General features: G+C 48.3%; 3 protein-coding genes across 3 annotated transcripts; 1 reads left to right on the forward strand and 2 right to left on the reverse strand.

The window, feature by feature from the left end:
• The first annotated feature begins 11,082 nt into the window (after nucleotides 1–11,082).
• LOC123187050 (chalcone synthase 2) lies at nucleotides 11,083–12,711 on the forward strand. Its single transcript, XM_044598811.1, has 2 exons — nucleotides 11,083–11,367; nucleotides 11,468–12,711. Exons 1-2 carry the CDS (start codon nucleotides 11,181–11,183, stop codon nucleotides 12,463–12,465), a joined length of 1,185 nt encoding a protein of 394 aa, XP_044454746.1. The 5' UTR covers nucleotides 11,083–11,180; the 3' UTR covers nucleotides 12,466–12,711.
• A 3,564-nt stretch (nucleotides 12,712–16,275) lies between these two features.
• On the reverse strand, nucleotides 16,276–18,565 carry LOC123187051 (glyoxylate/hydroxypyruvate reductase HPR3). The gene is made up of 2 exons (XM_044598813.1): nucleotides 18,042–18,565; nucleotides 16,276–17,138 (listed from the first exon to the last, which is right to left on the reverse strand). Exons 1-2 carry the CDS (start codon nucleotides 18,495–18,497, stop codon nucleotides 16,602–16,604), a joined length of 993 nt encoding a protein of 330 aa, XP_044454748.1. The 5' UTR covers nucleotides 18,498–18,565; the 3' UTR covers nucleotides 16,276–16,601.
• Nucleotides 18,566–23,285: 4,720 nt separating this feature from the next.
• Nucleotides 23,286–25,653, reverse strand: LOC123187053 (glyoxylate/hydroxypyruvate reductase HPR3). The gene is made up of 2 exons (XM_044598814.1): nucleotides 25,117–25,653; nucleotides 23,286–23,949 (listed from the first exon to the last, which is right to left on the reverse strand). The coding sequence occupies exons 1-2, from the start codon at nucleotides 25,582–25,584 to the stop codon at nucleotides 23,413–23,415; spliced, it is 1,005 nt and encodes a 334-aa protein (XP_044454749.1). The 5' UTR covers nucleotides 25,585–25,653; the 3' UTR covers nucleotides 23,286–23,412.
• Nucleotides 25,654–26,771: the final 1,118 nt, after the last annotated feature.

The following is a 26,771-nucleotide window of genomic DNA, read 5'->3' on the forward strand; positions in this document are numbered from 1 at the left end:
CACACATCTATTTTACCAATTATTCATTGAAATCTTACAAAGAAATACATCAATAAGTCTGAAGCCACCTTGCTAGCAACATCCGTCGATACTCCTATCAACTTGATAAAGGTGCACATGGTCAGGGTCGCATGCCCAGACATCACATCAAAACCCAACATCTAAAATCGGAGGAGTAAACCAAGCCTCCCAACATCAAGTCGGGGGCACAAACTGGTCAAGCGGACTCTCAGCGGGCACCGCTTACGCACGCTCAAGAGACTGCCACCACCGGCTTTCGCCGATCCATCTTTAGAACAGGTACTGACACATTGACCTTGCCAGGCTTGTCGTGAATGCTGCCACGACGCCAGACAACGCCACCTCCTTACGCTCGTCCAGCCTGACACAACCGCCACTGAGAGCCTTTTGCGCCACGGCGACGAGACTCCACGCCATCGATGCATCACCTGTAATGCCACTCCATCGCAAAAACGTTCCACTCATCCCTCGAGTCGCTGCATACCTCCAAGAATGACGATGAAAAGGGGGTAACGACACAAGAGCGCTGCCATCATCCGATCAACTGATCAAGGAATTCCCCCGGAGGTAGAGGGAGAAGTTGGGAACTTCACCATGATAATGCCTTCAAGAAGGAAACGAAGTTAGTAAGTCGCCATCCCCAACTTCGGCCACTGGCCGAAGACAAGATCTTCACCCAGATCCACCCCAAGAGACTCCAACCGACAAGTGCGCATCTGCCAGACCACCTTCAAAGCCCCAAATCTAGCGGCCCAGATCCAGCGACCACCCACCGCGAAGCCCTGACGCTCTAGCCAGTGCACCACCACTAGAGCTTGGAGGGAGAGCTGCCACCCCACCGCGCCATGCCGGATGAGCCATTTAGGAAGGATCCCAAACACATTCTTCACCATCTCTGAACCGAGCAGGAATCATAGTCAAAGCCATCAGATTGCCGGAGAAACTCCTCCTTCGACATGGGCATCTCAGTGATGTGCAATTGAGGACGATTTGGGCCTCACAGGCTGCGGCCCCGGGATCCAACCCGCACATGGCCGCCGCTGTCGGTGTCAAAACCGGCGGATCTCGGGTAGGGGGTCCTGAACTGTGCGTCTAAGGCGGATGGTAACAGGAGGCGGGGGACACAATGTTTACCCAGGTTCGGGCCCTCTCGATGGAGGTAATACCCTACTTCCTGCTTGATTGATCTTGATGATATGAGTATTACAAGAGTTGATCTACCACGAGATCGTAGAGGCTAAACCCTATAAGCTAGCCTATGGTATGATTGTTGTTGTCCTACGGACTAAACTCTCCGGTTTATATAGACACCGGAGGGGGTTAGGGTTACACAGAGTCGGTTACAAGGGAGGAGATCTACATATCCGTATTGCCAAGCTTGCCTTCCACGCCAAGGAGAGTCCCATCCGGGCACGGGACAAAGTCTTCAATCTTGTATCTTCATAGTCCAACAGTCCGGCTGTCCGAGGACCCCCTAATTCAGGACTCCCTCAGCCGCCACCAACCACGCCCAAGTCGCGCTGCCCTCCTCCAGTCGTTGGTCCCTAGAGATGACCTACTCTTGTAGGCCTAGACATAAAAGACTGTCTGCCTTGAAAAATGTCAAAACACATAATTAGTCGGCCTAAAAAATACCACATGTGTTGGTCTTCGCCATCTGTAAAATTGCTGTAGAAATACACATTCTACGCATTAATCAATGGTTTAACTCAACAACCATTTACATCCACTAGCCATGCATGTGTTAGAATCTAATAAAGTTCTTCACAATTCAATGACGTGGAAAAAAGCGTCGATCGATCAATATGTTTATTCCCATTGTCCACTGAAACATATCGCCGACAGTGAACGTTCACCGTCGGTTATTGCTATTGCCCCTCACGTATCTTGTCAAATATCCGAGAGTATCGTATGTCCCGTCGGCCATCTTCACTCATGGCCGAGAGTTGTTTTTGTACCGTCGTTTTTTACACTTCACCGTCGGGTATTAAATTAGATAACCGTCGGTAGAGCCAAACCCGTTAGGTATTTGTAAGACCCGTCGGGCATTACATAGGATAGCCGAGGGTTGGAATTTCACCGTCAGGTATTTTTACTCTACCGTCGGTTATAGCTAGTTATAACTATGAGTAGGGGATAACCGTCGGTCATTAATGCTACCGTCGGTTATTATTAAAATAGCCGACGGCCCCTCGGCTATTAAATTTCACCGTCGGAAATCCGGGGATTTCTAGTAGTGAAAGGGAAGGAACCATCACAGGATCATAGCTCCAGTGAGATCCCTGAAGAACCTGCCAGGTATTCTCGAACCTGCCCTCCAACGCAACCATGTACCGACGGACGTGCTGGTCCTCCTCGCTGACACGGTGACGTACCACCTCCGCGGTGTCCGGAAGCCTCGGCACCGTCACTGGCCCACGCGACCGCCACCAAACAAGGATCGGGTCAACGACGGGCTGGCTCCTAACCAAGCTACGCCCCCCGAAAGGTAGCGCCTCCCAGTACCACCCCGGCGGAGCCCAGTCCTGGACATGGCCCATCTGGTCAAGCAGGTGTTGTCCGCCCCCGACTCGACGACGAGGATGCGGGATAGGCATCGTCCACGTCGATGCGGGAATAATTGCTTTAACTAAAAAAATAAACTAGTTCTATTAATAGTTCTAGTTAGTTCAACTATATATGAAGCACTTACTATAAATAAACTTGCTAAAAATGTAGTTAGTTCAACTATTAAATCAATTAGTTTAACTATAGTTCTAGTTAGTTCAACTATTAAATCAACTTGCTAAAAATGTAGGAACAAAAAGATAAACTAGTTACTATAAATAGATCAATATTAGTAATCACGAGAACTACTTACTATGAATAGTTAAATAAAGTAGTTTATTAAATCAACTAGCTAGTTCAACTATATATGAAGCACTTACTATAAATAAAATAAAATAGTACGACTTACTAAAAATAAACTAGTTTAACTATAGTTCTATTATTTTTCTAACTAATTATATTAAACACTTTTTATTCTTATTTTTTCCTTTTTCCTCTATTCTAAATATGAACATATTCATAAATGACATATATCATTCACAATTTTCCTATACATACACAATAAATTGACAAAGAAAATACTATGAACAAAAAAATCATTAATAAATCTAAATTACAACAGAAAAAATCACAAATAAATCTAACACAATATGAACAAATTAATTACACAATATGAAAAAAAATCTAACAGAAAAATCTATGAACTACACATCTAAATTACTACACATCTAACAAAAAATCTATGAACTACAAAAAAATCTAACAAAATCTAACTCAATTAACTACTAGTAACATCAATTAACAAAATCTCACGGCGACGGTGTTGGGGACGGCGACGGGGACGGCGACGGCGAGGAGCGGCGCGGGGCAGGGGCGGGGCGGGTCGGGGCGGCGTCGCGGGGCGGGAGGCGGCGACGGCGTCGATCGATCGGGGTGGCGCGGGGCGGGAGGCGGCGACGGCGTCGATCGGGGCGGCGCGGGGCGACGACGGGGCGGCGCGGGGCGACGACGGCGACGACGGGGCGGCGCGGGGGTGACGACGGCGACGACGAGGCGGACACGGCGGCCGGGCAGCCTGGCGGCGTCGGGCGAGCGGGGAAGAACGAACTGAACCAAAATTTCACGAGTGCTGCTTATATAGGCAGAGGCCTTTGGTCCCGGTTGGTGGCACCAACCGAGACTAAAGGGAGGCATTGGTCCCGGTTGATGCCACGAACCGGGACCAATATCCTGCACCTGCCAAAGCCGCGGTGCGGTGGGATGTTTAGTCCCACCTCACTAGCTGAGGAGCGGCCACACCAGTTTATAAGCGCAGCCTCGCCATCTGCATCCAACTCCTTGGAATTGCAGGCCTATGGGCCTAATCTCGCACCGCTATGCCTGTGGGCCTACTGGGCCTTCTGCGGGCCTGAATCCTGGCCCACGGATGGGTTTCTAGTTGTATTCAGGCCGTGGTGGCCCAGTAGGTGGCATCTTTTTTTCCTTTTTTCAGTAATTTCTTTTTTCTTTTAGGTCACAAAAATTATAAACTTTCTGTTAGTGATTCTAGTTTTGAAATAAGAATAGTTATAATTTGAATTCTTTGAAATTTGTGTGAATCTCATGTTTGTGATTAACTTTACTAGTGCCATTAGTTTTTCGTTTCTACTTAGAACTAAATACTTATAGTTTTTTAGTGATTTCTTTTTTCTTTTAGGTCACAAAAATTATAAACTTTCTGTTAGTGATTCTAGTTTTCAAATTAGAATAGTTATAATTTGAATTCTTTGAAATTTGTGTGAATCTCATGTTTGTGATTAACTTTACTAGTGCCATTAGTTTTTCGTTTCTACTTAGAACTAAATACTTATAGTTTTTTAGTGATTTCTTTTTTCTTTTAGGTCACAAAAATTACAAACTTTCTGTTAGTGATTCTAGTTTTCAAATTAGAATAGTTATAATTGGAATTCTTTGAAATTTGTGTGAATCTCATGTTTGTGATTAACTTTACTAGTGCCATTAGTTTTTCGTTTCTACTTAGAACTAAATACTTATAGTTTTTTAGTGATTTCTTTTTTCTTTTAGGTCACAAAAATTATAAACTTTCTATTAGTGATTCTAGTTTTCAAATTAGAATAGTTATAATTTGAATTCTTTGACATTTGTGTGAATCTCATGTTTGTGATTAACTTTACTAGTGCCATTAGTTTTTCGTTTTTACTTAGAACTAAATACTTATACTTTTTTAGTGATTTCTTTTTTCTTTTAGGTCACAAAAATTAAAAACTTTCTGTTAGTGATTCTAGTTTTCAAATTAGAATAGTTATAATTTGAATTCTTTGAAATTTGTATGAATCTCATGTTTGTGATTAACTTTACTAGTGCCATTAAATTTAGTCCCGGTTGGTGGCATGACCCGGGACTAAAGGTGGCCCTTTGGTCCCGGTTCAGGCCACCAACCGGGACCAATGGTGGTGGGCCAGGAGCCAGGCCCATTGGTCCCGGTTCGTCCCACCAACCGGGACCAAAAGGTCCTGATGAACCGGGACCAATGGCCCACGTGGCCCGGCCGGCCCCCTGGGCTCACGAACCGGGACCAATGCCCCCATTAGTCCCGGTTCTAGACTGAACCGGGACTAATGGGCTGCCCCGGCCTGGACCATAGCCCCCTTTTCTACTAGTGTTGGTACAGCGAGCAGCCCAGCGATCGACTCGGTATGACAAACCTAAAACCGTTTTTTTCATAATCTAGCCCTACATGTCTACTTTCTTTTCTAGTTTACGGATCTAAATTCCATTCTACGAGCTAGTCACACTAATCACATATGTAGAGTTTGTTCTGCAAACTGTTTTGTCGGTGTTCGACGCGACGGACTTTCAGACTCTCCCAATCCTCCCCTAAATTTCATGTCGGTTGCGCGAGTTCGGATGTCCGAGATCCGAACAATTTAGGCAAGCCGTACGTGCTGGATGGCTGAAAGTGTTGGAACCTAACATTTGAGGTCGATTTGGTGAGTCGCATTGAAGTTGCCCTAACTCAGAATCATAGCGGGGTCTAGAAAGCGCTAGAGCAAATATCGAACAATTGTCATTTTTCTTTTGAGGATCAACGTCTACTTCATTTATTCAACCAAGTTTGGAATCTCAGAGGACACAATGCTAAGAATAAAATCTGGAGGAACAAGGTACACAACTCATGACTAACACCATGTCTATATATAGGACTATAGCTAGTAAAAAGATGGCCCCCTCCGTTTGCTGATCGCCTCACCAGTAGAACCTTGAAATCCTGTGGAGCCATCAAGAGATACAATTGTCATTCTGTTGGTGATGCTGACGGCCCCTGGTCACACGAGTCCTACTATAGCTGTGGTACGTAGTAGGTGAGCCGGTCAAGCACGGGTCGGTGCAACTGTCTGGACAGAACAAAGCACACGAGTGCGTGCAACTGGAGAGCCGCCAAGCCAAGCGACCCAACTAACTCCCGCTTGGCCGGACGGTAGGCGTGTCACATGCGCACCCATTTCCTGCCCCCGGCATTCGTGGCCCTCCATCCTCCCGTCCAACTGACCAAATTTACTGTCTATGCGGTAAATAATTTAACACATTTTCTATTTACCCGGAAGCCTGTTAGAAGGCTAGCGCAAGCTTCAGTCAGTCCGCTCTTGGCGGGACGGACTGAACCCTTTTGATTACCGTACTCATAACAGTACGGTGCTCCTCGTCGATGATGGCGCCCTCAAGCACCGCCAGCAGATTGTCCGGCGCCTCTGGTTGGACAGAGGTCGTCGGCTCAGATGGCTTACTCCTCTTGGGAGGAGTTCGCCTACCGCGTACCTGGACTGTTGAGTCCGGCGTGGTGTCCGGCACAAAGCCGGACTTGGAGCCCTGGGGGGTTTCATCCCCTTTTCTCCTGGGGTCCTGAGGATTGCCTTGCGGCTCCTCCAGAACCACCTCCTCCTGCCCTGTTTGACGGGGCGCCACTTCGGCGTCGTCCGCCCTGCTGGGGGAGACCGCTGGCGGAACAGAGTTTATGTCCGACGAATCCAGGGAGCCGCCCGACGAATCATCGAGTTCGGCCCGGGGCGGGCTGCATAAAATACGTTCGACATTAGGGTAAGTTGCGCACTTGGAAATACTATGAGTCACTCTGGTATGTAATTACTTACGATATCGCCGGACGCTTGGTTCTGTCCGGCCACTCCTGCCCGCCCTCTTCGGCGTCGTGGGAGTAGTCCGGCGGAGGGGTCTTCCTTTTCCTCGACCCCTCGGCCTCCCCCGTTGGGGTGGCCTTGCTCTTCTTTTCTCCCCTCACTGGGGGGGGGGGGGAGAGCTTCCTTGCTCCTCCTCCTCGTTTTCACGAGAGGAGGGCGTCGCAGACTCGCCAGATGACGAGCTCGACACCACCACGTTGCGGGAACTCTTTCGAGTCCCGGTGGTCTTCTTCTTCTTGACCTTCTTCTCCGGCACCACATAAGGCGCCGGAGCCAACAGCTTCTCTAGGAGAGCTGGGGCTTGGTCTTCGAGCAGGGGAGCCGGACAGTTGATTGGTCCGGCTATCTTCAGCCACGCCTGTCAAAGGTAAAGGGAGTTTGGATCCCGCATGAAGTCAATATGTAAAGAAAAGCTTATCGAACCTGTCAAAGGTACGGATGGCTTACCTCGCGAGCGTCGCGCTGCGAGCTGTATCCGCAATCCTCGGATGCGGATGTGGGACACTCGGCACCTTTGGTCAGCACCTTCCAGACGTCTTCATACGTCGTGTCGAAAAGCCTATTGAGGGTTTGGTGCCGTGTCGGGTCGAATTCCCACAGAATAAAATCCCGTTCTTGACACGGGAGGATCCGGTGGACGAGCATAACCTGGATGATGCTGACAAGCCGGATTGGCTTGTTCACCAGGGACTGGATGCAAGTTTGCAATCCGGTCACTTCTTCTTCGTTGCCCCACGATAGGCCCGTCTCTTTTCAGGACATGAGCCGCGTGGGGGGTCCGGATCGGAACTCGGGGGCCGCGACCCATTTCGGATCGCGTGGCTCGGTGATGTAAAACCACCCAGCTTGCCACCCCTTTAGGGACTCCACAAGGGAGCCATCGAACCAGAGGACGCTGGCCATCTTGCCAACCATAGCTCCTCCGCACTCCGCATGAGTGCCGGACACCACCTTGGGCTTGACGTTGAAGGTCTTGAGCCAGAGGCCGAAATGGAGGCGGATGCGGAGAAAGGCCTCACACACGACGATAAACGCTGAGACATTGAGGACGAAGTTCGGGGCCAGATCGTGGAAATCCAGGCCGTAGTAGAACATGAGCCCCCGGACAAAAGGGTGGAGTGGAAAACCCAGTCCGCGGAGGAAATGGGGAAGAAAAACTACCCTCTCATTGGGCCTTGGGGTGGAAAGAAGCTGCCCTGCCTCAGGAAGCCGGTGCGGGATGTCCTTGGATAGATATCCGGCCTTCCTGAGCCTTTTCACTTGAGCCTCCGTGACGGAGGACACCATCCACTTGCCTCCCGCTCCGGACATTGCTGGAGAAGGTTGAGGAGGGAAGAGCGGACTTGGGCGCTAGAGCTTGAGTGCGCGAGATGGATGGGCAAAGGAGGAAGAAGGCGTAGGTAAAAAGGTGGATCTTTATCCCCTTATATAGGCGGATGCGATTGTGCGTCCCCACCTACCTCATAAAACTCACTTGCCTTTCAAGCGCCGTGGTAAATGGCGCGGTTGGGTTACCCACGTCCGTATTAATGAGAATCCCGTTAAAAGGGGCACATGATCTCTGCTTTGACAAGACGTGCCAAGGAAACCGCCTCGTTGAACGCGCCGAGGTGGAACAGCGAAAAATAATCCATACAGAAGGCTTGGCCGCGGTGTTATGACGTACTCCGGAATACGTCAGCAGATTTGATTTGTGTTTGTATTATTCTCTATATGGCAATACGTGGAAACTTGTTTTGCAGAGCCGGACACTATTCTTGGTGTTTATTATCTTCTTGAAGAACTTGGAGGAGGAACCCGCCTTGCAATGCCGAAGACAATTTACGCGCCGGACTCGTCGTCATTGAAGCCTGGTTCAGGGGCTACTAAGGGAGTCCTGGATTAGGGGGTGTTCGGATAGCCGGACTATACCTTCAGTCGGACTCCAGGACTATGAAGATACAAGATTGAAGACTTCGTCCCGTGTCCGTAAGATTCTTTCCTTGGCGTGGAAGGCAAGCTAGGCGTGCGGGTATTCAAGATCTCCTACCGATGTAACCGATCCTGTGTAACCCTAACCCTATCCGGTGTCTATATAAACCGGAGGGTTGTAGTCCGTAGGACAACCATCATCATACACAATCATACCCATAGGCTAGCTTCTAGGGTTTAGCCTCCTTGATCTCGTGGTAGATCTACTCTTGTACTACCCATATCATCAATATTAATCTAGCAGGAGTAGGGTTTTACCTCCATCGAGAGGGCCCGAACCTGGGTAAAGAAAAGTGTCCCTTGTCTCCTATTACCATCCGACCTTGACGCACAGTTCGGGACCCCCTACCCGAGATCCGCCGGTTTTGACACCGACACTTATTTTTGCCGCCCAGGAATGGTTAATTAATATCGTATTAATTAACAGTCGCTTGCGAATGCGCCACTGTCCGAGACGTTGGACCGTGGGTTGTTCGCGGACTCGGTCGTGGGCCAATCCCAGGCCATCTACCTGACGGCCTATATAAGAAGGTGCTGGCCAGTGGAGTGAACCCTAACTCAGTTCACTCACTCCCTCTCGTACAACCCTAGCCGTCATCTACTGTTCCTCTCTCTGTGCCGTTTCCGGCGATCCCATCCCGACGACTGCATGCACGGTTGGGCGGGAGAGCAGGTGCCTCCGGAACCCTGTTGTTCGAGATCCTGCCCGGGAGAACGGCAATAAGGTTTTTGGGGAGCGTCTCGACGCGACTACTCCCGGTCCGTCCCCAACTCCGTCGCCTCTGCTTCCACTACTTCCTCTGCGTCGACACCATGGCCGACGACGCCGCCGCTAAGAAGAAGGCCACGGACGACGCCGAGGCTGCTGCTGCCGCCGCCGCGTGGGCCTGGCCAACCGGAGGGTATGATTTGTTCATCCCTCGTTTACTCGTACTTATGCTAGCCGTATATGTGCTGCTCATAGAAGGTTCGATTCTATGTTCTGTACATGCTAGTATGCTTAGGTATTGCTATGAGATGCATACCTTTTATGCCATGTTTATTATTTACTCATGGATTAGATTAGTCGGAAAAGTGCTAATATTCCAACACATGGCAACTGCCCTAGTGTGCTTGTAAGCAGATGGCGACTTTCTTTCTTTTTTAGCCGAACATGTCAGTTGCCATATGTTTTGCGGGGTACATGGCAACTGCCCTAGTGTGCTTGTAAGCAGATGGCAACTCTCTCTTTTACCCAAACATGTTGTTTTGCCATGTCTCTTTGTAGCGCCACACGACAACTGTCTAGTGTTAATAGGTGGCAACTCCTAAGGTTTTCAAATCATGGCAATTGTAGTAAACCAGACCATACATGACAACTGCTTAGTGTTAGTAGGTGGCAACCTCTAAAGTTTTCAACTCATGGCAACAATAGTAAACCAGACCATACATGTCAACAGCTGTAGTTGTCCAAAATGGCATCTGGCACTTGACCTAAGATGGCAACTGCAGTTGACCAACCATGGCAACTGTAGTTGTCCGACTTGACCTAAGATGGCAACTGCAGTTGACCAACCATGGCAACTGTAGTTGTCCGACATGGCAACTGCAGGTAAACGGACATTGAAGAGGGTCCGAAACATGGCAACTGCGGGGACGCGTGTTGACTGTCACGCTGCACGTGTGGGACCGTGAGGTAGGTGGCTGAGAGAGGTCGTGTGAGCGTTATGCATTTTGCCCACACGTAGACGTGTGAGAGAAACTGCAAAGGAAAAAAGAGGCGTGTGGGCACTAATTATTTTGCCCACACGTAGACGTATGGGCTGGTCTTTTTAGACACCACACAAAACATGTGGGTAGACCCCTTAACGCCCATACGTATGGCAGTTATCGTTGTCCTGACGAAAAGGAAAAAAAAAAGGCTGATAGAAACGATTGGATGGATTCCCTTTCATCGCGCGGAAAGAAGAAGAAGACGATTGAACGATGGCTTGTGACAGCGCGATTTCTCGTCTCTTTTTTCTTTTCCCAAATGGAGGATGGATGGATTCGTGCCGTGCCGTGCCGCCGTACGCACGCGCGTTTTGGAAACGCAGCTGATATGGATGCATCCACTCGTACGTATATGTGCGTGCGTGCAACCGGGGAGGCGCAAAGCCACGCGACCCAACAAACCCCCACTTGGGCGGACGGTAGACGTACGTGTCGCACGCGCCATCCATGCATCTCCTGCCCCGGAATGAGTGGAATTCGTGGCCCTCCGTCTGCCCGTCCACCTGACCAAATCACTTCTCCCCGTTTCCCTTACCAACCCTTCCCGCCGAGTATATATCCCTTTCCCACACTCGTATCACCACACCAAACCAGTACGGCCAGCATCGATCTGTCACACTCATCTTCGCCTCCAGCCCGCCACTGTTGAGCTAGCTAGTCGCCGACTTGTCACTTCTCCCACTTGGGTGAAGATCAATGGCGGCGACGATGACGGTGGAGGAGGTGAGGAAGGCGCAGCGGGCGGAGGGGCCGGCCACGGTGCTCGCCATCGGCACCGCGACGCCGGCCAACTGCGTGTACCAGGCCGACTACCCGGACTACTACTTCAAGATCACCAAGAGCGACCACATGACCGACCTCAAGGAAAAGTTCAAGAGGATGTGTAAGCTCAATCAATTCCATTCCATTCCATTCTTCTTCTCCTGCCTTTTCTCGGACGGACAAGACACCTAACAGACAAACAATGCTTCATTTCATCTCAGGTGACAAGTCCCAGATCAGGAAGAGGTACATGCACCTGACGGAGGAGATCCTGCAGGACAACCCCAACATGTGCGCCTACATGGCGCCGTCCCTCGACGCGCGCCAGGACATCGTCGTCGTCGAGGTCCCCAAGCTCGGCAAGGCGGCGGCACAAAAGGCGATCAAGGAGTGGGGCCAGCCGCGGTCCAAGATCACCCACCTTGTCTTCTGCACCACCTCCGGCGTCGACATGCCGGGCGCCGACTACCAGCTCACCAAGATGCTCGGCCTGCGCCCCTCCGTGAAGCGCCTCATGATGTACCAGCAGGGCTGCTTCGCCGGCGGCACCGTGCTTCGCCTCGCCAAGGACCTCGCCGAGAACAACCGCGGCGCGCGCGTGCTGGTGGTCTGCTCCGAGATCACCGCGGTGACCTTCCGCGGCCCGCACGAGTCCCACCTCGACTCGCTGGTGGGTCAGGCGCTCTTCGGAGACGGTGCGGCCGCGGTGATCGTCGGCGCAGACCCCGATGAGTCCGTCGAGCGCCCCCTGTTCCAGCTGGTGTCCGCGAGCCAGACGATTCTGCCGGACTCAGAGGGTGCCATCGACGGCCACCTACGGGAGGTCGGCCTCACCTTCCACCTCCTCAAGGATGTGCCCGGGCTCATCTCCAAGAACATTGAGCGCGCCCTAGAGGACGCCTTCAAGCCATTGGGCATCGATGATTGGAACTCCGTCTTTTGGATGGCACACCCCGGCGGGCCAGCAATCCTTGACATGGTGGAGGCCAAGGTAAACCTGAACAAGGAACGGATGCGCGCCACCAGGCATGTCCTCTCCGAATATGGCAACATGTCAAGCGCATGTGTGCTCTTCATCATGGACGAAATGCGCAAACGCTCCGCCGAGGATGGCCACACCACAACCGGCGAGGGAATGGACTGGGGCGTTCTCTTCGGCTTCGGCCCCGGTCTCACCGTGGAGACGGTCGTCCTCCATAGCGTCCCCATCACTGCCTAGGCCAACGCATGATCACTCGTTCTCCATTTATCTTCGTCATGGAAAACTCTACTGCTACTGCTGCTGCTACACCCAAGTTTGCACCGTATTCTACCGTGTGTGGTTTGTACTGGAAGGGGTTATTTTTTTATACTTAGAGATTCAGATCTGCAGAACAAATTACCGCAAGCACCAAATGATATACCTACTCTTGAAACTTCGATGTATCAGTTATCTATTGGCTTATACATTATTGAATTTATTACAGGTATACCTCCTCTTGAAACTTAGTTATCTCTTGGTTTACGCATTCCAGAAATATTGTAAATGATATACCAAATGATCAAGAAGTTACAACTTTTTTTTTGCGGGGGAGTTACAACTTATTTATACATGAAATTTATAGGTATATTTAATTGTTGAGCATGTTTTGTCAAATACTAAAACTTATCTAGCCGAAACACAAAGGGTTATTAAGGCACAAAAATATAAATCAACAACAGGTATATTTAATTGTGGAGGCTTGCTTCGGTAGACCCCCCTCACAAACCGTATAAGGGCGGTATGGTCACGTACTAGCGTAGACGTACACAACCAATCCAAATCCCTGCCTGGCTAATTTTATTTTTTATTTTTATTTTTAAATTCAAAACTAATTTTATTTTTTATTTTTATTTTTAAATTCAAAAAGTATTATTTTTTATTTTTATTTTTAAATTCAAAAAGTACATGTAGTATGTAGGATTTGAACTCAAAACCTCTTGATTTTACTTCCACCCACGGTAACCAACTAGGACAACACACTTGTTGTGTTGGTTATTTCTTTTAGTCTTATTATAGTTAATTTCTCAGCCTACTTTTCTTTCGGAAAGCGCTAGGCCAGCCACCATCGTTGGATGAGAAAGCTTTGGCTGGTTGGATTTGACTTGACAACGTGGCTTCCCATAGGTAGTTTGCACGTAACAAACAGAATTGATTCCGATTTGTTTCCTAAAGCTGTCCAGCGGAAATTACATTTCCTTCTAAAAATCACGCGAGTATAAATTAAGGGTTTGTTTGTGAGTAGTGTGTTTTGGTGCCCAGACTCATCTACACCTGGTTAGAAAAAAATTCGTAAAAAAATCAAAACAAATCCAACAATTCGAAATAAAATTTATGTGGTATACAATTTGATGCGTGAGGACCGCTCTAAATTTTAAGTCATTTGGACATATGAGCAGTTCTCAGCAAAAAAGACAAATCGGGCCAAAAGAGTACATAAACAGTAAATATTTTTACACACCCTTGATTTGTTTTTTTTGCTGAGAGCTGCTCATATCTCCAAATGACTTGAAATTTGGAGCGGGCCTCACGCATCAAATTGTCTACCACATAAATTTTATTTCGAATTGTTGAATTTGTTTTTAATTTTTTACGATTTTTTTTCTAACCGGGTGTAGATGAGCCTGGGCACCAAAACACACTACTCACAAACAAACCCTTAATTTATACTCGCGTGCCTCACGCATCAAATTTTGTACCACACAAATTTTATTTGGAATTTTTCTTAACTTTTTTAGTATTTGTTTTGATTTTTTTCGTCGGCGCGGGTGCAGATGAGCTCGGGTGCAGAAATGAATTTTCGTCTGTTTATCTCTCTCTCTCTCTCTCTCTCTCTCTCTCTCTCTCTCTCTCTCTCTCTCTCTCTCTCTCTCTCTCTCTCAGGGAATTAAGTTCAATGAAATTTTGTACGCCATACATGATCATAAAATCAGACGCATATTAAATTTTTATGCCTAGCCCTAGCTCCAAGGATGAAAAGGTTCGCGAAACTGAAATTAGTTAATCAATTTGAAAAATTCACGAATTTGATAAAAAATTGCAAAATTGAAAAGTTCATTGATTTGAAAAAATGTTCACGAATTAAATACTTTTTCACAGGAGGCTGACCGACTAGGCCAGCCCATTGTTGCTCGTAAAAATAGGGAAAATTTAAATAACGGTTTTACGTAACTACATAAATTATGATTTAAAATACTTTTTTCTTCAAACCTAGCACAGATGCCTACCTTCGGCATGCCCACCTACTGGAAAAAAGTTGAGGTCATTCCATGAATGTCCCAAAAAAATATCATGTTCAATGGAGTGCGTTCGGGTAGGACAGAGGTCTCCGTTTGGGAGCACATTTTTTGGCATCGTCAAATGACACCAATTTTTTCCATGAGCTTATATGACCAATTAAAGGTATCATGCCAAGTTGTTTCCGTTTTTGAAAGTTGAAGTCATAAAGGCTATTTCCCTTCATCTAACTATAAAAAACATGTACTGTCTAGTTGGTCGACCATGTTTTTTTACAAGCTTTATTATTCGAGAGGTCGCTAGATCGGGTGCGAATAAAACGAACTACTTCTTGAGAGATTGATGGGTCGATGGATTGGTTTTCAGCACCAGCCTAGTGTGTTCTTATATATACTTTGTGCTATTTTAAACACCAATGGGCAGCGTAGTGGATTGGCAGACTGTGTAGTCGGAAGGACGAGGTAACGAGCGAACTTGCCCTTTTTTCCACGATTTTTAGGTCTTCCTTTGAATGGCAAGTGGCCTAGCGCCTGGTGGGCCGGCCCAGTCGTGCGTGGTAGTAACGGTCGTCCTCCATAGCGTCCCCATCACTGCCTAGGCCAGTGCATGATCATTCATTCTCCATTTATCTTCGTCCTGAAATAATCTACTACTGCCTAAGTTTGCACTGTATTCTGCTGTATGAGGTTTGTAATACTAGAAGAGTAGGCGCTTTTCTTTCCTCTGTGCTACATATACCCTGTGTTGTTGTTGAGATCGTTGTGGTATATAGTATGAACTATTGATTCACATGATTGAAAGTAACCAATTACGTTTATGATGAAACCTAGGAATCAAACATTGATCCAATTTGACTAACCCTACGGAATAGACCTCAACAAGAAAACCGTTGAGTAACGGCACCAAATGGAAATAATAAGATATACTCCAGTTTTGTCAAACAATCAAATTTGAGAGCCTATCACAGACCACGGTGAGGCCCAAAAGAATCAAGCACCATACAAACCTGCAATTTCGCCAGTCGAGAACACGGCGAGCGCCATCGTGCTCACCGATTATAAAGAATGATCATGCTCTTCGATTATAAAGAGAGAATGATCATGCTCTTCGATTATAAAGAGAGAATGATCATGCTCATAGGCCAGCGCATGATCACTCGTTCTCCATTTATCTTGGCCATGAAAAAAAATCTACCACTGTTAAGTTTGCATTGTATTCTACCGTATGTGGTTTGTACTAGAAGTGTTGGCGGCGGCGCTACGCGTGTGTTGGCGTTGGCATGTGATGGCGACCTCTGTGAAAACACACCTGATGGCATTTCTTTGCCACATTTGACGAAGAATCAGTACTCCCTCCGTAAAGAAATATAAGAGCGTTTAGAACACTACTTTAGTGATCTAAACGCTCTTATATTTGTTTATAGAGGGAGTAATAAATAGGCTAAAATAGTGAGATATTTTATGGAAAAGAAACAATAAGATATACTCCACTCTTGTCATGCAATCGCACCTTGAGAGAGAGCCTATCAACGTCCTAGGTGTGGCCACGCCGGAGTCCATCCGCGACACGATCGAGCTTGTCGCCGCAAACCTCGAAGCCTTCTTCGCAGGGGAGCCATTGCTCAGCCCCGCGCAGCTCTGAAACAAGAAAATCATTGATTGATTGTATAAAATTGGTCTGCCGTCATCCACCGTGGTGCTCTTGTGATTAATCGGCCTGAATGAAGTGCAATCTGCAGCAATAATATGCTCATGACTTCACCAGCCAGCGGAATGCTGCACAAATTTCCTTCTTGTGTTCTGAATGTTCACGTGAAAAAAAGTGTACAACGGCAACAGAAGGCCAAACAGAGAGTAGTACTAGAAGAAGCAACTCCATTACTTTTGTTGGCACTATTTCTGATTTCTGCAGTGGTTTGCCTTGCATGTTCATCTATGTTCTGAACTTCTCTTTTTTCATGGTGAGCAGAGACCTCACTGGTATCTCAGCTCCTGCAATGCGTCTCCGTGTAAATGGAGCAGCAGGCACCGTTAGGTGTCACACATCTGCACATACTCCGCACCCAACAAAAGTTGTGGTGCAGTTTTGCTAACTTGCGCTCACTGCGCTAGAGATTCAACATGCACTGGAGTGAGCAATGGCTGACCGGAGAAGAAGGCTTCAAGGTTGCCAATGGTGTGCGCTCGCAGGTCCGACCTGGACTCCTCCGTCAACACCGCCACGTGGCGTGACAGAACCACATTCTCCATGGAGAACAGCTCTGCCGGCACCTTTGGCTCGTGCTCAAAGACGTCAAGGCCCGCGCCCGCTATCTTCCCCTCCCTGAGTGCAATGACCAGTTCTGCCTCGTCGATGTTTGCTCCTCGGCCGATGTTGATGACCACACCGTCCTTTCCTAGGGCCTCCAGCACATCCTTGTTCACAATGTGCCGTGTCGCCTTGTTCAGTGCGCATGCGACAACGAGCACGTCAGATTCAGCAGCAAGATCATGGACATTTGGGAAGTATTTGTAAGAGACTGAATCCTTTGGTTTTCTCGAGTTGTAGTGGATGACGCAGCCGAAAGCTTCAAGCCTCTTTGCAATCCGTGAGCCGATGTTCCCCAAGCCAATGATGCCAACACGCTTGCCACCAAGCTGAGACCAGCAAAATAACACAAACAATATTATTTAATTTTTTTATTAGTGCCAAAGGAATAGGAAAAACATGCCTTTGCGCCATAGCCAAACACGTCAATACTGAATGACTGATGAGAGTGTGAAGATGTGCGCAAATTCTGGATGCAATCACTAAAACGTATGGAATTATGGAGCAGCGGTAGCAGTGCCGCACATCAATTGGTACAGATGATACAGAATAGTAATAATAAGAAAAGGTAAACAATTCTTTGGCCCAGGCATGGGATGCTGTGAATTTGAAATTGTATTGTAGATGTGTTGATGAGAGACTAGTGAGCATGTGGAGTACAGAACATTACCCTGCCCGATATGTCAGATAAGCCGATTTGGTTATATGAACCTGCTGATATCTTCCTTGCCCGGTCCTTTTATAACATTGTTAATTTTGGTGGAATTTCCTCCCAACGGGGGACTTCCATGTGGAAAATTTAAGTACCTCGTGAAATTCATGTATTCTTGTGGTTGCTGATCCATAACAGAATCTTAACTAGAGAGAATCTTTTAAAACGCTGATCTTTAGATGATAAATATTCTCTGTTATGCACTGAGGACGAAAGTGTGCATCCTTCTTCTTCCTAACCCTTCCTCTATCTGCCGGCAATCATAGAAGCGGTTAAGAAGAGCAAGGATGCTGCTTCCAAACGCCTTCTGAAACCATTCAAATTACTGTCTGCAACAACTGCATTTGCCACATTTTGCAAGTTAACTGCCATCATTTAGCATGTTGGTTTGCGTACTGATGATGACAATATGGAGCACAGATCTGCTATGCGATTGCACGAAGAAATGAATTTGGATTGGTTGCTGCTGGAGATTATTAACAGCGGAGAAATTTATACAGTAGTAAGCAAAGAACCGGACCTTAGATCCAAGAGGATAATCCCCCTGCGCCGGCCAGGACCCGCGCCGGACGTACCGCTCGGACGCCGACACGCGCCGGAGCACGTCGAGCAGCAGGCCGACGGCGTAGTCGGCGACGTCGGCGGAGTAGACCTCCCCGGAGTTGGCGACGGCGACGCCGCGGCGCGCGCACTCGGCCAGGTCGATGTGGTCGAGCCCGGCGGCCGTGCTGACGACGCAGCGGAGGGAGGGGGCGGCGTCGAGGAACGCGGCGTCCACGCGCACGCCGCCCGAGATGACCGTGGCGCGCGGGGGCTCCGGCACGGCGGCGGACGCGGCGACGAAGGCCAGGGCCGGGAGGGCCTGGCCCGGCGCGTGCAGGTCGAGGACGCGGAAGCGGTCGCGCAGCGCGGCGGCGAAGGGCGCGTCCACGGGGCGGAGCAGCAGGACGTGCGGCTTGCCGCCGGCTGCCGCCATGGTTGCGAGCTTGAGAGCTGCAACCACTGATAGCAAAGCCACGGTGGGCACCTCACTCGGTCACTCCTTTTCTGTTTATCTTTCTTTTTCAAGACCTACTAAACTTTTTTTTTTTTGCGAGTAATACGACCTAGTACTAAACTTCAAAACTTTCATTTCTCTCAAAAAAAAAAAAAGAGTTCAAAACTTTTAACTACACTCCACAAAGGCTAAGCTTTGTTTATATCCTTTATAAGCAACTGTGTGTGATACGGCTTAGTTGCCGGATGACCGTTTTGGGCCACCGGTGCATATGCTCTCTGATAAACAATATATGTAAAATAAATACTAACAGAATTAAAAAAATTCTGATTTCTCTTGTGGATGTTCTTGTTAGTGTTACAAGCATGGTTGGCAATTTTTATGCGAAACGAGGTAGTACCGCTTCGTCGATGAAAAAGCCAAAAATAAGTGTAACATTGTTGTTTTTTTTTTGCACAGGTCAAAATGCTTGAGCTTTTTCTAAAAAATTGTGTGTATCATTCGGGTGTGACAATGGAAACACTTTTTTCAAAAAAAATAACATTTGCACAAAATAATTTTGATTGGCAGGAGCATCCTTTAGCACAAAATGCTTGAGCTTACTTATCCTTTTTCTTTTTTCTTAAAGCCTATATAGACCGAGAACTCTGGGTATCTACGCTCTCCGTGATGTCAAAATTTAAGATGCCAATTGCCTGTCTTCAAGCATGAACCTTATGGCAAAGGCAGTATGTAGGATGAGGGTAGACAGGAAGTGGGTATCTATCAGACGGGAAGAGTCAGGCCTATCATGCCCTATCATGCGGGAAAGACCCCTATCCAACCACCAATCATCCTATCCTTACTTTCCAACCAAGCCCTTTAGATCCCATGCAGCTGTTGGGTATACAATCTTGGTCCACCCCTTACCTTGAAGGCCTACAGCTCAGTTAGCTCTCAGTGATGGCAAGAATCCATTAATACTGCTTTTTTTTTTCTTGTGTTGATACTTGGTAACATATCACTCTACCATTGTTCTCCTTGAGCAATGAACCAGAAGCAATTTGCAAAACTTATCCTACAATTATTTCTGAAATGACAGTGCTTCACTGCGAAGGGGCAGAACCAGGCGGGGTTTAGAATCTGCTGCTTGAGCAGCAACCACCTAACCTTCATCCTTTGCCTGATCATGAGTCCACCAATTCACCCCCCAATTGGCATTTACATATTTTTGAGCGAGAAATCCTCGCCCTCGAAGAGTCACAACTCTCTTTTGTCAGTTGAGTTTTGTACTCCCTCCGTTTTTATTTACTCTGCGTATTAGAGTTGACTGAAGTCAAACTTCGTAAAGTTTGATCAAGTTTATAGAAAACAATATAGACATTTATTATAATAAGTCTATACAATGTGAAAGTACATTCAATAATAAATCTAATGTTGTTGATTTGTTATTGTATATTTTAATATTTTTGTTTATAAGCTTGGTCAAAGTTTGTAAAGCTTGACTTTGACCAAAACTAATATGCGAACTAAATAAAAACGGAGGGAGTACCAGTTTATAGGAACATGGAAATCCCATAAGGGCACACCACATTGCCACCTTGAACGCCACCGATGCTGGTCGATGGAGTCCCCGCCACTGGCAATGCCCATGCTCGCCGCTAGCAGCACCACCAGATGAGCTGGATTTATTACCCCAGGGACACCGGGACCCCAATTTTTAACAAAATTATATATTGGTCCGCTAGCAGCAGCACCACCAGATGAGCCGGATTTAGAGCAAGTTTAGTAGAGCCCTCAAACCCCCAAACCCTTAAAAATAACCGCTTTTTTACAGTTTTCGTTCGAAAAACGTCGTAGACTAGAACCCTTAAAACCTTAAACCCGTAAATTTTTTTAGAGGTCCAACCCTCAAACGCAACAGCAGCCTGTAGAAGTGAGGGTTGGGGGAGTTTCTCCCCCCGACCTGCACTCCATTTCCCTCCGAGCGCGGGAAGGATTTTCCTCCCGCCCTCCGCCCGCCCGCCCTCGATCCGCCGCCGCCGGCCCGCCCGCCGCCGCCTCCGCCCGCCCCGGCCGCCCTCCGCCGCCGCGCCGGCCGCCCTCCGCCCGCCCGGCCCGCCCTCCGCCGCTCCCGCCCGCCCCGCCCGCCGCCTCCGCCCGCCGCCCCGCCCGCCTCCGCCCGCCCCCGGCCGCCGCCCCCGCCCGCCTCCGCCCGCCCCCGCCCGCCCGCCTCGCCCCGCCCCGCCCGCCTCCGCCCGCCCCCGCCCCGCCCCGCCCGCCTCCGCCCGCCCCGCCCGCCGCCCCGCCCCTCTGAGCGCTGCCGCCCCGCCCCGGCCGCCCCTCCCAGCGCCGCCGCGAAGCCGGCCCTCCGCCGCCCCGCCCAGGTTTTCATTTTAGCTTTTTTCTTACATTTTTACATTTTTGCTTTTTGCTTCATTTTTACATTTTGGCACTCACATTGTAGATGGTGTTGAACAACGTCGACATGGATTCGTTGTCCGATGCGTCGGATTGGTCGTCATCCGACGATTCGGACATTGACGAGTTGTTGCAAGACGACGACGTTGAGATGATGAGCCTCCTCGTCGATGTGCAAGCGTTTGAAGATCGCGTGAAACTTATGGATCAGAGGAGAGGGTCGACGATGGGGCGACTCACCATCTACCGGAACCGTGCTCTCGGACACGAGCATTTGATGCAAGACTACTTCGCGGAGGTACCTACATACCCTGCTCGTCTCTTTCGCAGAAGGTACCGAATGCGTCGTAGTTTGTTTGTGAAGATTGTCAACGATTGTGAGGCTGCCTCCTATTACTTTACGCGTCGTAGATCCGCCGCCGGTATCATGGGGTTTAGTGCATATCAAAAGATATCGGCGGCAATGCGGGTACTCGCTTATGGCATACCCGCGGATTATACCGACGAGTATCTTCGCATTGGGGAAGATACAACCACGGAGTCCGTCCGTAGGTTTGCCAAGTTGGTCATCCGGTTGTATGGTGAGAAGTATCTTCGGGCACCAAACGAGGAAGATACAAAGAGATTAATGGAAATGAATGAAAAAAGGGGATGGCCGGGGATGCTTGGTAGTCTTGATTGCATGCATTGGCGGTGGAAAAATTGCCCAAAGGCATGGCATGGAATGTATTGCGGTAAAAGCCGTGATGCTACCATTGTGCTTGAGGCCGTAGCATCGGAGGACACATGGATTTGGCATGCATTCTTTGGGTTGCCGGGAACACTCAATGATATCAATGTCCTCAATAGATCTCCATTGTTCAAAAGATTAATTTCTGGGGATGCTCCAGCTTGCAACTACAAAATCATGAACAATGAGTATTCAATGGGATACTATCTCACCGATGGCATTTATCCCGAATGGGCAACTCTTGTGAAGTCCATCAAGGAGAAAAATTTGGTGCACTTAACAAGAAAAGAGGCTCATTTCACCAAGGCACAAGAGGCAGCCCGCAAAGATATTGAGAGAGCTTTTGGTGTTTTACAAGCAAGGTTTGCCATAGTTCGGGGTCCAGCTCGGTTTTGGGACAAGAAAACCTTGGTGAACATCATGAAATGTTGTGTGATTCTACACAACATGATCCTAGAGGATGAGAGAGGGTTAAACCTCCCTTGTTTCTATGACAATGTTGGTACGCGTGTGCAACCGGAAAGAAACCCTTCTCGCATACACGCCTTTCTTGAAGCACATCGTGAGATTGAGGATGCAAGCACTCATGGTCGTCTCCGAGATGATCTAGTTGAGCACCACTGGCAGTTGGATGGACGGCGTACTGGCCCATGATGTATCTTTGTTTTACTTTTCTATGTCCTATTTGATTCGAACAATTGTTGTAATAATTTGAATGATTATTGTTTTATTCGGTGCTGTAATAATAACTAGAATGATTATTGTTTTATGTCAAATGTGATTGAATTTGTGATATGTCATATGATGAAATGTGATGAAATGTGTGATATATGAAATGACAGTTTTAAGGGTTGGGGTTGGGTCAAAGACTAGAACCCTCAAACCCAACCCTTAGAACGGAATATTCCGATATAAGGGTTTGGTTTGAAGGTTCTAGTCTTTGCCTCTGTTTTTCAACCCGTAAAAGTGTCAAAACTGGGCAATTCTCAACCCTTAAAACTGATTTTACATTTAAGGGTTTGAGGGTTCTACTAGAGATGCTCTTATTACCCTAGGGACACAGGGACCCCAATTTTTAACAAAATTATATATTGGTCCGCTAGCAGCACCACCACCAGCACGCCACAATGCTGAAAGTGTTATACTTTTGTTAAAAACAAGGATTTAAACATTTAAAAAAATATTTTTTCATAAAATGTTTTACGGATGTATCATATATTTATGCTAGGCATATTTTAGTCACAACTCAGAAACTAACAAAAACAAATGAAGGTTATAAAATACATTATGAGCCAAATGCAACATATGATTTTGGTTATAAAACACAGGATATGTCAAAGTTTATTTAGGAAATGGGACACCGCAATCAACACAAGCAACCCAATATATAATTTTTATTACTATTCAAGAAAAGAGATCTAGAGAGAAAGATGAGATATACAAGTAGTAGCATCTGTGTGTGTGTGTGTTGGAGGGGGGGGGGGGGGGGGGTTATTAATCTTTATATATACTACTTCCTCTGTTAATAAATACAAGACGTTTTAGAGACTTGTATGGTCAATCTAAAACGTCCTATATTGGTGACCAGAGGGAGTATTAGCAAATTCAAAGACTTGTATGGTCTTTGCTTAGTTTCCTGGTGCTGAATCATTTGTACTTTTCCATGGAATATCTTCTCCCTGATTTACGTGTTTTGTTTATACAGGGACTTGTGGCAATCTGTACTACATCACTTTGAATATATCTGATATGAGTGATCTGCGTTCACTGCACTAGAGAATCAGCATCCACTGGAGTGAGCAACGGCTGACCGGAGAAGAAGGCTTCAAGGTTGCCCACGGTGTGTGCGCGCAGGTCCGACCTGGACTCCTCCGTAAACACCGCCACGTGATGTGACAGGACCACATTGTCCATGGAGAACAGCTCTGCTGGCACCTTGGGCTCGTGCTCGAAGACGTCAAAGCCCGCGCCTGCAATCTTTCCCTCCCTGAGTGCAATGACCAGTTCCGCCTCGTCGATGTTTGCTCCTCGGCCGATGTTGATGACCACACCGCCCTTTCCTAGGGCCTCCAGCACATCCTTGTTCACGATGTGCCGCGTCGCCTTGTTTAGTGCACATGCGACAATGAGCACGTCGGATTCAGCAGCAAGATCGTGAACATTTCCGAAGTACTTGTAAGATATTGAATCCTTTGGTTTCCTCGAGTTGTAGTGGATGATGCAGCCGAAAGCTTCAAGCCTCTTTGCAATCCGTGAGCCGATGTTCCCCAAGCCGATGATGCCAACACGCTTGCCACCAAGCTGATATCATCAAAATAACACAAAAAATATTGTTTTAGTTTTTATTAGTGCCAAAAAAGGAATAAGAAAAGGGAAAAACATGCCTTCGAGCCATAGACATACATGGTGCCAATTACTGAATGAGGAGAGTACAAAGAAGTGCACGGATAGTGGACGCAATCACTAAAACATAAGTCAATATGGAGCTGGCGGAAGCAGTAGCAGTAGCAGTGTTGCACACTAGTAGGACTTAGGCTACAAAAAAAATAAGGAAATGAGATCAACCGAGCAGAGAACATACAGAAGAATGCAACCTTCAATTCATAACAGGATGAATATGCTGGCTAATTCAGTGCCTGGATATATGACAAGGAGTTTGTGTAATTCGTACTCCAATGTCTAATCGATATATACTCATATGACGCTTGTAGCATTATATTGCTAATTAAGACTAGAGAGGCATTCCCTCTTTCTCTCTCGCATTACATTGTAATCGCCCTTGATTTCCACCCTGAGTTTCCTAATGTGTACTCCCTCTGTAAAGAAATATAAGAGCGTTTAGATCACTACTTTAGTGTTCTAAATGTTCTTATATTTATTTACGGAGGGAGTAGAGTCATAGAAGCGGTTAAGCAGCAAGGGTGCTGCTGCCGACGCCTTCTGAAATATTCAGTTCAGACTCTGCAGCGGTTTGGACCGATGATGATGATGTGTTACAGACCTATGCAATGGATTTGGGTTGATTTCGTATTGGAAATATTAGGATGTCAACAGGATAGCTAACTGTTGGGTTTGTGATGTTGATATTAACCTTCAGAAAGTGACAAAATGGAAGTGGATCTGAGATGAGTAACAACAAATGCCCATTGTCAACCCCTAGTTCAGTTTGTGGACGGTCTGCTCAGCCACAATATAATGCTTGTTTTAATTTGCTCACCCAGATGTAAACTCCACAAGGTTAAAGCTTTGTTCATCCTTCTCCTTCAGCAACTGGCAAAGGAGGTTAATTTGCCACATTTGAGAATCTGAATTCAATCCAAATCATTGACACTATATTATCTCTGAATTCCTCTCAGACAGGTTAATTTCTACCAAGATAGTTTTGCCTAAGAACATTTGGAGGAATCAGAAACAAAATAGTGTCAAGGTATGCCTAAGCTCAACAGGCCAAGAAGTCAAGAACTGGACCTTGGATCCGAGGGGATAGTCGCCCTGCGCCGGCCAGGACCCGCGCCGGACGTACCGCTCCGCCGCCGACACGCGCCGGAGCACGTCGAGCAGCAAGCCGACGGCGTAGTCGGCGACGTCGGTGGAGTAGACCTCCCCGGAGTTGGCGACGGCGACGCCGCGGCGCGCGCACTCGTCGAGGTCGATGTGGTCGACGCCGGCCCCCGTGCTGACGACGCAGCGGAGGGACGGGACGGCGTCGAGGAACGAGGCGTCCACGCGCACGGAGCCGCCGCCCACGACGACCGCGGCGCGCGGGGGCTCCGGCGCGGCCGCGGCCGCGGCGAGGAACGCCGGGAGGGGCTGGCCGGAGGCGAAGAAGTCGAGGACGCGGAACCGCTCGCGCAGCGCGGCGGTGAAGTCGGCGTCTGACCGGCGGAGGTGGAGGACGGCCGGGAGGACCAGCAGGCTGCCGCCGGCCGACGCCATAGCTGAGAGTTGGAAGCTTCCTCTTCGGTCTGTTCCGCAGGTAACAAAAAAAGAAACGAAAATGTTATCTGCAGAACGTCAGTTTTCTTTTGACATTCCCAACGAACTAACCTATGGCCGATGGATCAAAAACACGAATCTTGGCGCACGTTCACCCGCCACATCGGCAGCACGCACGCCTTCGCGGAGGGGAGGTGCTGGTTGAACGAACCGCAACGCAGCCTACTTCCTCCACCCACTGGCCGACGCTCCCTCCTCGTCTGTCGTCTCCATTTCCCATCACACGTCCTCACTACATCTCACCACTGCACATTCCTCTTTGGGTGATTGCGCCGGAGCCTTGCACGCGCGGCTCATCCGCCGTCACGGGGGCACCCTTTGTTGTCTGGCGGATCTAGGAGGCGCACCGCTCATTCCCACCACGAACCCTTGGCATCTACCCGTCACTCCAATAGGAGGAGGCCCAGGCGATGAGTGGAACGGTTGCTGCAGAGATGTGGGGGGCTGTGGTTGCGATTGAAATCAATCATGTGTTGTCTCCATCACTTTTCCGTGATCCTAGCAATTACAAGTGTGTTAGGCTTGAAATCCCACCACAATTCTACACCAACAACCCTGTGCGTCAAGCCACAGTCCATAGATTGCATCACATCATCAAAGACAATGGACTGAAGTGAAAGCCGCCAAAATCCACAGTGGAGTCTCCCAGTGTCAGGACCCCGATCCTAAGTCACATCGATCCAGCATGTAACACATCATATCACTTTGCGGCCTCACGCACGGTACTCCCACGGGTGCCACCTTACCTGGCCCGGGACCGTTTGCGCCTTTTGGCTCACGTATATGATAGTGTCGCTAGCATCCATATGACAGAGAACCCGGGCCGACATGGCTAGTCGTGAACCCAAAGCGGCGCTAACCCATGAGGACAGGCATACATGAATCACATCGAGCATGTCGGTCATCAACGTATTTATCCGGGCTGTAGCGCTGGGCTAACAGGACTCCGGTAACCCGGGCTGTAGCAGGCTAGGCAGGACTCCGGATAACAGCGCGTGACATTTCCCCCAAGGGACAGACACAGGAACGACGTGAAACACATGCCGGCTAGTCAAGTGTTCCGAGCAGTAGTGCTGGGCTAGCAGGACTCCGGTGAACCGGGCTGTAGCGGACTACTATCGCTCAAA

Source organism: Triticum aestivum, chromosome 2A (genome assembly GCF_018294505.1).
Source record: "Triticum aestivum cultivar Chinese Spring chromosome 2A, IWGSC CS RefSeq v2.1, whole genome shotgun sequence".
NCBI classification, from domain to species: domain Eukaryota; kingdom Viridiplantae; phylum Streptophyta; class Magnoliopsida; order Poales; family Poaceae; genus Triticum; species Triticum aestivum.

Bases quoted from the DNA above. Each gene is read 5' to 3' on its own strand.
- LOC123187050 (XM_044598811.1), top strand. From the start codon at position 11,181: ATGGCGGCGACGATGACGGTGGAGGAGGTGAGGAAGGCGCAGCGGGCG. The intron at 11,368-11,467 runs GTAAGCTCAATC...ATTTCATCTCAG, and splicing joins GGAAAAGTTCAAGAGGATGT to GTGACAAGTCCCAGATCAGG.
- LOC123187051 (XM_044598813.1), bottom strand. From the start codon at position 18,497: ATGGCGGCAGCCGGCGGCAAGCCGCACGTCCTGCTGCTCCGCCCCGTG. The intron at 17,139-18,041 runs GTCCGGTTCTTT...TGCTGGTCTCAG, and splicing joins ATTATCCTCTTGGATCTAAG to CTTGGTGGCAAGCGTGTTGG.
- LOC123187053 (XM_044598814.1), bottom strand. From the start codon at position 25,584: ATGGCGTCGGCCGGCGGCAGCCTGCTGGTCCTCCCGGCCGTCCTCCAC. The intron at 23,950-25,116 runs GTCCAGTTCTTG...TGATGATATCAG, and splicing joins ACTATCCCCTCGGATCCAAG to CTTGGTGGCAAGCGTGTTGG.